This window comes from Harmonia axyridis, chromosome 2, assembly GCF_914767665.1.
Source record: "Harmonia axyridis chromosome 2, icHarAxyr1.1, whole genome shotgun sequence".
NCBI lineage: Eukaryota > Metazoa > Arthropoda > Insecta > Coleoptera > Coccinellidae > Harmonia > Harmonia axyridis.
The window spans coordinates 21781993-21796906 of record NC_059502.1 but is presented as its reverse complement, the minus strand read 5'-3'; the positions used below and the strand labels follow the sequence as shown (position 1 = coordinate 21796906).

The 14914-nt window shown below is 33.9% G+C and overlaps 2 protein-coding genes across 8 annotated transcripts in view; one reads left to right on the top strand and one right to left on the bottom strand.

Moving 5' to 3' along the window:
* Positions 1 to 6478, top strand: part of LOC123672071 (capon-like protein) — a 175704-nt gene extending 169226 nt beyond the window's left edge. For 6 of the 7 annotated variants that reach the window (XM_045606053.1, XM_045606054.1, XM_045606048.1 and 3 more), the window contains 4 exons: positions 257 to 417; positions 989 to 1198; positions 2689 to 2853; positions 5469 to 6478. In XM_045606053.1, coding sequence (XP_045462009.1) covers positions 257 to 417; positions 989 to 1198; positions 2689 to 2853; positions 5469 to 6410 — 1478 coding nt within the window. In that variant the 3' untranslated portion in view covers positions 6411 to 6478. The remainder of the gene's footprint in view (positions 1 to 256; positions 418 to 988; positions 1199 to 2688; positions 2854 to 5468) is intronic. The other variant, XM_045606051.1, reaches the window with a different exon arrangement.
* A 4882-nt stretch (positions 6479 to 11360) lies between these two features.
* LOC123672079 (procathepsin L-like) lies at positions 11361 to 14391 on the bottom strand. The gene is made up of 4 exons (XM_045606063.1): positions 14280 to 14391; positions 14045 to 14140; positions 13609 to 13941; positions 11361 to 13363 (listed from the first exon to the last, which is right to left on the bottom strand). The coding sequence occupies exons 2-4, from the start codon at positions 14132 to 14134 to the stop codon at positions 12815 to 12817; spliced, it is 972 nt and encodes a 323-aa protein (XP_045462019.1). The 5' UTR covers positions 14135 to 14140; positions 14280 to 14391; the 3' UTR covers positions 11361 to 12814.
* Positions 14392 to 14914: the final 523 nt, after the last annotated feature.

The window sequence follows — 14914 nt, the reverse complement described above, 5'->3', positions numbered from 1 at the left end:
TCTCCCTGCGAATCAGGTCAGGAAAACCTGAGCATAAATTTGCTATTTTGAATTTTGATTTCTTAATTCCACTTCGATCGTTTGGGTTTTTTTTTCAGTTGTTGATGAAGCAAAATTTCATGATGATATAATAACTCGGGAACTATTGAACAGATTTTGCGATTCATCAAACGATTCGAGAAATGCTCCCACAATTCTATTATGATAGTATAACAGTTTTTCTTTTCTCGATCTTAATAGATTTTTTCATTTGCAGATGTTCCTTCCGAGACTGACATAGAAGGATTATCTCTACCTGGTTTTGAAGATTTCAACTCAAAAGAAATACATGAACCGAGGACCCCTAAACAACCGATTCCCAAACAGATAGATATGTTACCTACATTTACAACGTCTAGTATCAATAAAAATTCATATGTAAGTTTTTGTTGATATGATGATAGTGAAGGCATGACTTCAAAATATTTTGTTCAATAATCAACACCATTTACATTTTTGAGTTGAATTAGTTAAAGATCTCAAAAATGGAAACATCTTATGGAAATATTTGTAGGAGGGAGGGCGTCAACTTTGGAATAGTAAGAGGTTCTTATTCTTCAGCAAAAAATACAAAATTTATGTCCGAACAATTTTTACGATTCGTCACAGATGGTGCTGTAATCGTATTTGAATTTTCCGCCTGAAAGACTTCAAAGTATCCGTTCCATTAATCATTCACATGAAATTTTAGTTGTAAATTGTCCAACTATTTAATTTCTACTACTAACTATTTAATATTTAATTTCGACTACAGAGCCATCTGTGATGAATCGTGACTAATTGTTCGTACAAAACATGGAACAGGTTTTATCAGAAATGGACTTCCCACTGAAAACCACCAACCTTTCATTCGAAATATTTTAGCGTAAGATGTTTTCTTTTCAAGAGTATTTAATTTTGGTAGACTCTCACTCATATTTTACTTTAATATCCTACATATTTTTCCCAGATGAACACGGAGACTTACTCAGCACCACATAGTGACGTACTCACGACGGAAAGTGCAGTATTCACCAGCTCACTACCCTCTGCTGGAAGCACACTTTCTTCACATCACGAAATACAACTGTTGAGAGAACAATTGGAGCAACAAAGCCAACAGACTCAGGCAGCGATGGCTCAGTTACAGCTGGCGAAAGAGCAACTTGCTGCTGAGCAAGTGAGTTTTCATCTAGATGAAGTTTTTATTTTTTTGGATCCAGAGATTCTGCTTATCTTCCGAAAAATCTGTATTGAGGTTTTCCACATCTAGTTGATTGGAAGTTCAGTTAGATTTCAAATAGGCTGGGCTTCTTTCAACAAGAATATTTATGTGAGAAGCACTTGCTGCAGACCAAGTGAGATTTCATCTAGTTGAAATCGGTAGATATTGTTATAATTTCCTGGATCCAGGAACTCATTTCATCTTGTATTGGATTTTTGCACACCCAATTAAACAGATATATCGAAGATAATATTCATATAAGAGGCAAGATTTAGCGAATTGACTTCTAGAAGAGATATCAAGGATATGAAGTGAACTTAATTCAAATGCTGCAATTTCAAGCGTTATTACGCATTTTCAATAAGGGTCTGAGAATAGTGAAGAATTCTTAATTAACGTTTTCGATTATTGGATAAAAAAATAACATATTTCCTGGGATTGATCTCAGTGATATCAGGAAGTAAATGTAGATATAAGTTAGAGAAAAATATGGCACATTGTTATGAAGGATCGAAAAGTTACCTATGGGAGTACACATAGAGTGATACTTGATAGATCAACACTATCAGTGAGATGATTGGATACCAAAAAAACCATGACAATTTTCCACACTATTCATTTTCGATTATGATTCTCATTTTCAGCACGTTAACAGCAATTAGTAAGACGGGTGACTTACCATGCATTGATTGTCTAGCAGAATTTCTTTCTGATTGTAGTATCTTCCTATTGACCTTCTGTCTTTATAGTTTTGTCAACATATTTGTGGCCACCGTACATAGTAGTTCGAAAACAGAAGCTTCATCAACAGAATACAGTCACAATCAGTATGAGATATTGTTATTAAAAATTTCATGCATAATTCAGCAAATACCATTTACTATATGTTTGTTGTCTCATACATAATTTCTATATATTAACATTAATAAGCCCAGTGAATATTACATTGATTTGCAACAAAAACTACATTATATTGAATCTTTGTATATCATGTATATCATTGAATATTGTATCTTTTGTTAGGATATGTTGTTGGAATTTGATTTTGATTTGTGGAATTATTTGAATACCGGCTATTGTATTATATTTTGTTTATTTAGAAGTCACGTACAGGCTCACGCCTCTGTGCTTGTATGTTTATACCCTGTAGCTTACAGAATAAACCATTTTATTATTATTATTATATTATTATGCAATCTTTGCTATAACTTTAATTAATAGATTGTAATTGAAGACCATGCTTGGGGTTTTGTTTCAACCTTATTAAATCGTAGCCATAATATAATGATAAAGACCTTTTGATACAGTGAACAGACAACACGAAATTAAGGTATCTTGAGTGAAGTTTTTGATATTCAATGAACATGAACATATTGAGATCTTAGCCTCCCCATTGATAAGAAAAAAAGGATAATTTGGTGCTTACTAAGTTTTTATGACTCTAGGCTGCTAGAATGGAGGCCCAGAGCAGAACTCACCAACTCCTAGTACACAACAGGGAACTCCTCGACCACATTGCTGCTTTGGTGTCTCATTTACAAGGTGGAAGTGATAAATCTACCGGAGTTACGAGTCAGCAGCAGAATTCTCCTCATGTAACGTTACCACAGGTAAAAATATTTCTCGTTGTTGAACTGAACTAATGCTTCTGTTTTTATGTTCGCTTGGCATTTATTTCAACCTTGGTTTCATGAAAATTTTCTCATTTCCTTTCAAAAGCAAATATTTGCTGAATGTCTTCAGTGAAAATTACACACCGAATTTCATGGAAACCTACGGAATGTTTTTCCAACTTTCTTTATTATATTATAGCTATCCCAACTTGAACGCATCCTTGTTCAATGTTTATTTTACAACCATGTTTAATCGTCAATTTTTCCACGCTGCATCCGGAACAGCTCGTATAAAACATTAGATATGGATTTAATTAACACGTTACCTGCTCACATGGAATGAAAAGAAACATCCCCGAGGCTCAAAGTAGTTCTTGTTGGATTCATTACCAAATTACCTATTGAATACAGAAAAAATATATTTAAATTTGAAATTGTATATATTTACTCATTTGAAAACAAAAAAACTTTAGTATGAGTTTGGGTTCCAGAGCGTCGAATGAGTTTTAGACTCTAAACACCATACACATTTTCGTAGTTTTGCTTGTCCAAGATTGTTTTTTTTTTGACAATTCGTATCGAAGATTATACGCTCAGTTTGTGATTTTACGTTAGTATCGTAACACGTCTAATAATATAAAGAGAGCAATAAGGGATGATTCTTCATCGTTTATTGATCCACCCTGGAGCAAAGAAATGCCTTCAACACAGCGGCGGCCATGTTGCCTCGTTTTTTTGTATAATCAAAGCCATAGATAGGTAATTGACTTCCTTAAGGAAATGAAAAATAATTTGTCACACGACTACTTCATTATTAGAGTTTCTAAATTAGAATTTGATAACAAAATTCCCTGTCTGGATTATAATGTGATCACAGCCACTGGAGCAAGTGCACCTCCTTTTATCATATAATGTGGTATGGTCTATACATCAAAGGAGAGGAGAGCATTAGCCCCTTATGGAACATTTAAAGCTTAGAACTTTTTACGTAAGTCTAATCTATGGCTAAATTCAATGTTCAAATTCGGCCTGTATACGATTATTTCAGAAGAATTTTTTCGCTAAAAGTCTGATTGAAATACATCAGCATCTCCTCATTTTTTGAGTGGAAGCAGATATGTATGAATCAATGGTCGGTTTCAGTTAAAAGCTCATTGTTTTTTCTCAATTTTTACTGTTCTTTCAAAAACGCCAGAGTTCATAGTGGTAAGCAGTGTGCAAACAGATCTAATTAACTTATGGGTCTATATAGCAATAAATTAATAGGACTATTAAATCCACATAGCTGGTAGATCTGTAGAACTCGTAGATCAATTAAATTTATGTGGAAATAACTTGATTATATGAAAAATTTACATTTACTCTCACCTTGCTTCATTTTTATTGTTTTTATTTTGTTTTTGCATGATCGCAGCTACATTTCCATCTGCATCCGCAGTGTTTAGTGCAAATGTGTTTTATTTAAGTGCTGACTAATCAAGGTAACTAAAAACAATTGCCCAATCTTTGTGCAACAGGTCTTTCCGAATGGGAAGGACGAAAATAACCGTGTGCTGCTGGATATTTATTCTGCTTGATATTAGGTAGGTGTGTATTTGATTAATTAATCCAATCTAAATTTTTTCAAGCTATTCAGTTACTTCTTAAAGCCAAAAAATAATGAATTGATTGTCGACATTTTCAATAAATAATTCCAATTGGAAATTCTTTCTGAGGAGACAAAAGCTAACAGAAAAGCTAACTAAATAAAACAAAAGCTAAATCAGCTAACAAAAAAAAAGGAAAAATTCAAATCTTTGAGAGTTGATTTTATTAATTCACAAACTGACTGCCAGCCCCAATTTTGTCAGGGTTAAAATGAAAAAGTAAGACAATACTTCATTTGTATAAGAAAATGTTCAAATTTCTTCAATTTTAACCCACAGATCGTTAGAACTGTGAAAAATTCAAGTAGAATGACTCTTAATAATGGGGAAAGCACTGACGTGATGTCAAGACTTTTTTAGCGCTAATTAATTCACTAATTACGCCCTTAGGGACCCCTATATAGTTTTATGTTGTCTTCACGGGTACAAACATAAGTGCTTTCCTCATTTTTTTTAGAGAATTTCTTCAACTCTACAAAAATTAGAAAAAGAGATATCAGTTCAAAAAGAATGTTTTATCCTTTGTTATAATCATAAAACTAATGAACTGACAAAATAGAGTTATCTGAACAAATACTCTGAAAAGTCGAACGTTTTTTTGAATTATCAATTTCAAATATTTTCTTGGCAGAATATGTATTTATAACGGGTGGATTTTTCAAGTTGGATCAGTGAAAATTCTCGAAAAGGAAATATCTTACTAAAAATTTTCGTACAAAACTTGTATTTTTACCGTAGAATACGAATCTGCAAAAAAAAACATGGTTATTTAAAATTCCAGAATTGATCCCCGTCCCCCCCACAAGGGTGACATAAGTGAGCTATCCTCTCAAAATCACCAACCTTTAATTCGAAACATTTTTCTGTAAGATGTTTCCTTTTCGAGATGTTTGTCTGATTCGACTATCTTCCACTTAAAACTTTTAAATCCAGAAATACATCATTGTCAACATCTTCTAATTTCAGCAGCATCAGCAATCATCCGGCATGTCGATGAACTACATGTCGGATCTGAGCGAGGCATCGCTGGACAACAGTTTACATCAAGCTCTCGGAGTGAACCCTCAAGATTTCTACGAGAACCGATCAGTTACTTCATGTCTACCTCCCTCACCTCTAAGTGCTCTCAATCCCGCAGGCAGTGTCTTCAATTTTCCGTACAATCAGCAGGCAAACCTAGAAGCTCAATTGCTGCAGAGGTTGCAAGCTTTGAGCGGATACACGCCGCCAACTTCCTATCCATTCAATTTCAATCCAGCTATGCCTTACTTCCAACCCCCTTATTATCCCTCCTCCAATATGTTGAATAACAATTACAACATACCAACGCCTCCTCAAAATTTTTCAACTCCTTTAATAAGCAATCGGAACTCTTTCACAGAGAGTAGATTGCCTGGCTTGAGGCACAGCAGTGAACCTAGACAAATTCCTTACCAGTACCACCAAACTAACACCCTTCCATTCACTAAATCAAACGCTTCAATCCAGTTGCAAAACTATGCCCAATCTATGAGTAACAATCTTGATAGACAAACCAATCAGCAAACCCAACAAAGTCCCCAAATCCCTACCCAAAGCACCAGAAATTCACCCTTACGGAGTGAGACACAGAGAAGCGACCACTTCAAACCCAGCAACTTGATCAAGCCACTGTCCCAAGTGGGTACTCTAACCACCACTGACTCTGAGGGGAAAGTTAGAGTGATAGTTCCTGTGCCATCGACTAATAGCAACAGTATTAAGAATGATAAGGAGACAGAAGGTCTTCTGGCCAATTTGAGGTTGACTGACGACTTCAGGATGAACGGACCTCCTATCCAGAGGAGTACCAGTGAGAAGGTACCGAATAGAAGCGAGTTGATGCAGCAAGTGCATCGGTCCATGTGGGCAAGACATACTACCAAGTGAATCTGAATATATTAGTGTTATATTTTTTGTTACCGTATTCGTCATCTAATAAATCTAAATGTTACCTATGTTCTAGATTATTATGATCTCTATTTCGGCATGAAAGGTATCTCTTCGCTCATATGTTTCTTTCTTGTCTTACTTTCAGTAGACAACCTTCAGTGGTTTACTTGTAAAATTTCAAAGGATAATTTAATTTTGACCTTTGTTTTACTTTAGTACCTAATCCCTAATTCAGTTCATGATGAAGGTAAAGGTTTATTTTTTCAGGGCAGAAGTAACAAATCATCAAATTCATCAGTCTGGTATATAGACCTGTCGAACCATCAAGATCAATTTATTCAACCTTATATCATTTGTAGAACGAATTACATTTTATTAAGATAGCTACGTCTCCGTAGATACGAATAGTGCTGTTAAAGAACAGTAAAGATTCAATTACAAAAATAAATAACTATATATTTTGAAAACAATAGCGATGAATTTGGCAAATGATATTTTTGTCTCAATTATTTTTCAACATGGATAAAGATGGTTTGTTAGAAGGTTACACATTGAAATTTGGATTTTTGCACTGGCACTCATAATTAGCATTATGAAAAATGGAATCTTTTTGAGCGGTTTCTAATCGAACATGCCACTCGATTATTTCGTTTCGATGCCTTCACGTGAGATAACCGGGATAAGTACCTACATTTTCGAGTACATTTTTTCATTATAAAAAGTATAAAATGTTTTCACAAATTAGTAAAAATACAATCTGGGACACACTTTTCGTATTCCATACTGAATAATTTAGCTCTTAAGGCTCCTGAAGTCACACTTATTTTATACAAATAATTTAATATTATCTTATCAAAATTGCACCTTTCTTCAATTCATCTACAGATTGTTGAGTTTATTCGGCATCATTCTTCGAGTTTTTGGAGATTGTATAAATACCGCATCCGCACACAGTTGACATTCAGATCGGAGAAATCCAGCGCAGTATTAAGCAAAACGTTCAGATCACGGTGAGATATTCTGTGATTTCAAAGACGAATAAACTAAACAAGTGTCTAAAACACAAAGGGTAAAAAAAACAGCAACGCTGGTTAACAATTATGATTCCCAAAGCAAAATATCTGTCAAAGATGATTTTGTATATAGGACATTCTTACAAAGCAAAAAACGTTTCCTGAAATAGCCACACTATTCATTAGCGTAAGTGAGGTTTCTCAAATGCAGTGATATCAATTGTTAGAGTTTTGAAAAGTATCAGAGATTTTAAGAGATACCAAATTCTGCAATATCACAACAACACGATATGCTTCCATGAAAGCCAATCGCTATACCATTTCGTCAAAATGTCTGTAACTTTTAAATTTTGAGTCAGGGATGGTCTCAAACTTTCTGATGACGAATCCGTTGTCAATTTAAAAAATGTCTGTCCGAACAGATGAACGTTAACACGATAGCTCCCGAACGAAAGGATCTCAAAACTTTCAGGTAAAATTTTCTGGGTAGGTCCGGTTCTCGAATAATAACAAAAAAACATTTTTTGTATTATTAGTGCTTTTCCTTGAAAGCACTAAAATAAAATCAGAGGCTCGAAAGCTCCTGACTTCACGTCAGGGTTTTCCTCGTTTTTTTTCTTATCACTCCCATTTTCGGTAATGGGCAAAATCAAGAGGAATCTAAATAATTCCCTCAAAAATTTCTGATATGTACAGAATCATCGTATTGAGACGTACACAGGGTGTTCCAGAGAGATGTCAGAAAATTCCAAGGTTTTATTCAAGAAAAAGGTTGCCATAAACGAAGTTCACTAACCAATATACAGAGTTTTGAAGTTTAATAAAATCATGTTTTCTTATTTCTTGAAAACCACAAAGATCGTTTTCTTACAGACATTTATTATCTCCAATGTAAAAATGATTTTCAAAGAATGTTGATATCTTCATTTCAATACGATGGGATAGGCATTATTTCAATTACTAAGAAAATAAAATTTCATATGGCTACAACTCTGGAACTATCGACAGGATTGGGTCCAGTAATAAACTTAACCGACACATTTAGTTAGACTCTCAACCTACCTTAACCATTTCAGTCCCTAAAAATTTCATTCCATTCGAGAGTTATAGAGTGAAAGACGGCCGAAAAGATAGACAGTGAGTCAAACCTTATCGTTTCAGACCGCTCTAGGCTCAACAATTATAGCAGTTTCATCCCCTTGAATAAACGCGCAAAAACATAAATACCATCTTCTGTATTTATTTTCAAAATGGATATAACAAGATCAATCATTCAAAATCAAAAAGGGTAACGGTAAAAAAAATGTTCCAATTTTGTTGATTTGAGCTATTGCTAAGTTTTCTCTTTTTCATCTTTATCTCTTCTTCCTCTTACGTTAGGACTTATTAGTATTTATTATTATTTGAACTGGGGTCGTTTTGCTTCGGTAAGCCTTCCGGGAACTGCGACCATGCAGATCTTTTGTTCACTACCCTACTCATTCATAGAAACCCAGGGAGGTCGTCAACGACTTTAATAAAATTGACAACCTCCCTAGGGGCCTTGGCCATTACCTCTCTGGTATCCAGGACCGGCTTGCCCATGTGAATGGTTCTTAGGCCAGCCAGCTCTGGACACTTGCATATCAAGTGTTCAGCCGTTTCTACTTCCGATCCACAGAGCCTGCAAATCTCGTCTGCTGACTTACCCATACGATACAAATGATGTTTGTACCGACACTGCCCCGTCAGCAGTCCCACCATCACCCGAAGCTCCGCTCGTGACAGCTTCAGGAGCTTTCTGGTGTAAGTAGGTGAAATCTTCACGAATTTCTTTGCCTGAGCAAGTCTAGGAGTGTTAGTCCAGTGGATTGTCCTACTGTTCAACTCCCATAGCTGGACCGCAGCTTTGTATTGGTCTTTTCCTATCCCACAGAAAGGCTCAGGTCCAGCAGGTCTTAACCTTGATGCACTTTTTGCAAGCTCATCCGCCGAAAAGATAGACAGTGAGTCAAACCTTATCGTTTCAGACCGCTCTAGGCTCAACAATTATAGCAGGCTCATCCCCTTGAATAAACGCGCAAAAACATAAATACCATCTTCTGTATTTATTTTCAAAATGGATATAACAAGATCAATCGTTCAAAATCAAAAAGGGTAACGGTAAAAAAAATGTTCCAATTTTGTTGATTTGAGCTATTGCTAAGTTTTCTCTTTTTCATCTTTATCTCTTCTTCGTCTTACGTTAGGACTTAGTCCTGTTACTTTCCGCTATTGCCTGTTCACTAGGAGGTATTCCTGGTGATCGTTTGGCGTCTGATGGTTTTCTTTTTTGGTCCAATTAGCTCATGTTCATGGCTCATGTGATCTACATGATATCTTCACCCTCTACGTCTCACTGTAGACCTAGACCATCTTACCATATCTTGAACCCCAAACTCTTTTCTGATAACTAAACATTCCTCACTCTTGCCAGAAGTTGCACACCTCTTATCATTTCTGATGTTGTTAATATGCTTTTAGTTTTCGATGTTTCAGCACTCGTCTCTATGGCATAAATAAATATGGGCCTTATACAGGTTTCATAAATTCTCGTTTTGCTCTCGTCTGACATACAACTGTTGGGAGATCATAATATTCACATTCTGTCATAAGTAATATATCATCAGCATAACAAAATATTTTTAAGCTTTGGTTGCCCATTTTATACTCAGCATTGGTTTCTTTGACATCATTTATCATCTCGTCCATCATGATAAGGTTGAATAATGTGATGATTTGATTCTAGTGGTGTTATTCTGATTAAGTTCCCAAATAATCGTCTGAATTTTTATCAAACTCTATCAAATGCTTGTTTTGAATCTACGAAACCAAAATGAAGTTGCTTATTGAATTCAATTGCCTTTTCAATTACATATCGAGTAACAAATATATAGTCTCATTTTCATGATTTTCTTGATCTCATGAAACTTTGATAGACGGATCAAATCTTTAATTTCATTTTGAAATCAGTATCAAAAAACTAACTACAAATGAATACAGCAATGATTCGATTATGGCAACCATGTCCCAAGATTTTGTGAGAGTTGAAAATATTAATATAAGCTGAAAACCTCAGAAAGATAGTTTTTAATAAACTATTTCCTCTATATTTAACACTCTTCATAACATGAATTTTAGGAAAAATGCTCAAATATTGGCGCTACGTATATGTATTATAGTATCAAACAACGTTGAACGCACGACTGACTGTGGTTATGTCCTATTGACTCTCTATTTTAGGAACATATCATCTGATTCGTTTCTTCAGCGTATATGGATACCAATTAATTATTGATTTTGTATCACGAGGACACAGGATTCATTTGAAACTTCATTGAACCAGTCTTGAGGGAGATGAACATACCTCTCGATCAATATTGTTTTCTACCCTTCCTAAGATATAGTTAATTAATTAACTGTCTATTCTCATTTTGAATCCTGGCTTGCTAGAAATTTATGAAAAGCCATAAGCTTATTTCCAGAAGCACCTCAATTAATTATACTTTTTTTCAGTTGAGCTCAGCAGCCAAAGTTGAACGATGGTTTGAACTACTGGAGCCTATGTCTATATCACGTCCTGAAAGCGGATTTGTATCCTATCAGGATAACGAACAGGAAGCAGATGAAGATGAACGTGCCATTCTAGAAGGAACGAGGAGCCTTCTCATGAAACTTAGCGCTAGAAAACAACGAAAGTTGTTGAGCCTGAAATTAGGAAAAGTTACAACCTTTTGACAAGTGTTTAAGAAATGAACACGTGATTTCGAAATCTATGAACAATATTCGTTAGGTTCATCTGCAAAGATTTAAAAATGATTGGAAGAAATTACTGTTCATAAATAAATAAGAATTAGAACATTGGCATATTCCTCAATATCAGTTACTTAACTGATTGTATCATACATTTTCACAGTTCAGCAAAAAGACTCTGTATCTGGAAAGCAAATGAAATAAAAAAATTAGATCGAGAAAAATTTTATTATATTGAAAACGATACAAGCGGGAACATTCTGAAGGGTCTTCATACATATCTTTTCGAATTTCTTCATTTTTAGTGTTCGAGAAATTTATACTTCTCTTATGTTCATGTAAATATAGCTGCATGTTTGAATCCTGAATGTATTGATAATGAATGGCCACATCACAATATTCGCGGTGTTCGTAGTTACAAATCAAGTTGTGTGTATAGTCTTTGTAGTCGCACAGAGTCTTTTAAGATTATGAAAAAAATTTTTGTAGGAACCTGTATAATATTGTAATAGTATTTTTGGAAGAATAAAAAATAAAAATTGTATTTATTGTCGAACCAAGTTTACTAATAGCTTAATATTGAAAATTTAATGCATGTATATTGATTCTTATATTGGACTTCAATAACTCATTTAAATCTAACAAAAAATATTGTGTAGTATTATGAACTAAATTAAAAATATTATTCCTTCATTTTATTTTCATGATTTGTTTATATAATTCGGAACTAAATTTCTTGAAATTCCAATATAAAAAACGTCATAGGCTTATTTTTTCGAAATAGTTAGTTTGAACATTCCGAACTTAGTTGTTCTGTTTTCGCACATCAATTCTAAAAATTGGTTACCGTTGTAGAAAACAGTTCGTGAATATCGATATCCATCTTATAATTGGTATTGCACAATTATAATTATGTTATTTGATAGAGCAATAAAAATGTATGATTTATGAAACTTTGTGTATATATAACTTTTTATATCTCACTTGTGTCTTTCAACTTTTCTCACTAAATTCTATATGAAATTTTATGGTGAAATGTTTCATAACTTATTTTCAATATAATGCTAGTCTTATTTCGTAGATAGGTGAAAATTTCCTATCAAATTAGAACATGAAGATACATTTCACCATTGAATTTTATAGGTTGTTTTATTTATATTCAGTTATGATAGTATAGTACCTATTTTAAGCTCAATTTTTTTGTATTTTACGTTTATTGACTGACTAAATATAAATGACCTTTTTTAATGACTCAGTTATTTGATTTCAAACTTCATGAAAAACGAATATTCACAAAGATGAAATCATCTTTATCAAAATTTTGAAGTGGGTTGTTTAATATTCATACATTATGTTCAACTTCAATAATTTATTTTTCTTAGAAAAATTTAATTGGCATTCTTATTAATTTTATAAATAAATTCTTCTAATTTCTTCACAAGCAAATAATTATAGTAGGTACCTTACATTTAATTACAACAACTTCTTTTTTGAAGGACAACATTTATGAGAATATACTAGTAAAAATATTTCAATGAAATTTTCATCGTCCATTTTGTTCTCGAATGAAAATGAATATCTACAAACCTTATCATATAAAAAATACATCAAAAATATTCAAACCAAAGGGTATCTTGCCTGTTTAGTTATACTACATGAAACAACTCCACGAATCATCCGCCAATATCCATCTTCTCCCCATTTTGGGCCCCAAGAATTCTTGATTATCCAATAGTCTTTACCGTTTTCTGAATCATAACCGACAACCAGAACACCGTGGTTGACATTTTGACCATCACAGGTAGGATCGTTCAAGATACCTCCCTTATAATCTTGTAAATTATCAGTGGCAACTATAGAAGCTGATACTGGTCCAGCAGTGCCAACGGCATTGAGGAGCTCTTTTTCAGATTGAGGCACTCTCACAAAACCAGTGGCGTGAACGACTGGTTTGAAGGATTTGCAAGAACCTTGAGATCCAGTGTAAGGGTAGCTTGCTTCTGAGGCGATGCCGTTATCTTGAGCGTATTGGAAAGCTCCAATGGAAGTACCTCCATCACAACCAAATCCATTGTATTCTTCAGTGGCACAGTCCATTAAATTTTGTTCACTCAAAGAAGTGAGTACACCTGTTTTGATTTGAGCTGCACCTTCCAAAGCTCCTGTCTGAAATGATAATATCATATTAATTGAGAAATTTGTGGTCAATTTGAGATACCTGTGTTAACAGAGATCTCGAAATAAGTAACTGGAAGATGCATGGAATGGAAGGTAAACATATGTGAATATTGAATACTGTATCATTTGTAAATGAAAGTTCTCCTCATTTACGTAAAATAATTTTTCTCTGATACCTCTATGAACCAAGATAAATTCAATGTCATCAATAATAATGTGTTGTTGCAACTCACAGAACTGAAGGTCCAACATGATCCGCATTCCCCTTGATTTTTCACTTCACTGACAGCTCCTTTTGATCTCCAGTCAATACTAGCAGGAGCTGTTAGATTTTCATTTTTGAAAATTTGTTCTTCTCCAAAGATATCTTTATATTTGTTTTTATTGATGTAGTTGTTGAATTCTTCACGGGTCCAGTCAGAGAAAGGTGTAATACCTTTGAACCATGTTACTCTTCCTTCAGCATACAGTTTGTTGTGTTCTTCGATTTCTTGAAGTTTTTGCTTGAACAAAGCGAAACGATGGCGGTGTTCGACTAGAGATCTGTAGGATTTTCCAAATTCTTCCTGTGAAAAGAGTAGGTTCAAATAATGTACAATAAATAAACAAACGTAATTAATTTGCGGTTTTAGGTCTACCTTAAATTAATATAAATTTTGATGAGCTCACCTGATAGTTTTGCCACTGGTTGCGAGCTTCTTCCTCAGAAATAGCTCCACAACCAATGATGATAGCTAATAGGCAAATGGCGAACCTCATTTCGATCTGAAAAATTGGATAATTTTTTCATTGTCTATATTTTGGTCATTTTTGAATTATAATCATGCATATTATTCAGTGACTATTCTTGATCGGGTTCATCAATAAAACCCAAAAAAATTAAGTATATTAATTTCACACCTACCTGCAGAAATTATTGTGAAATGAACGAAATTTCCATCCTTTATATGTACTTATATTAATCACAAATATCCCCAATCATTATTAAAATTTTTATGATTTTTTTATCATCAAATTAAATAAAGATAATATCCTTTAATCGAGATTCTTGTCAAGAGCATTGGAGTGATCTTTCGGCAAATATCTCCAAAATTTTCAAGATATAGATTAGATATCGTTAATTCAAAGTGGTGTATTGATATTGAATAATAATTGATCAAAATTCGACTACGAGTAAAATCGAAAACGAAAATAATCGAAATATTTATTCTCAAGTTTCGTGTTATCTAAGTGTTTCAAGTTCAACCGAATCTCTCCCTGTTTTAATAAAATATTCAATAATTATCTGTGTCGAATTATAATTATTTACAATGAGTAGGAACATCCAGATATATATTTTTTAACCTTTTTGTTACTGACGACCAAAGAAACATACTTTGGTTATCAGTAATGTCTGCATGTTCTAATTATCCACAGTATTGGTTGAAAATCTATTCAAGCTGTTCATCATCATCAGCCTGTTTTCGTCCACTGCTGAACGTAGGCCTTTCGCATTTAGATTTTTAGATTCAAGGAAGCTTTCATGGCTTTTCACGCCAT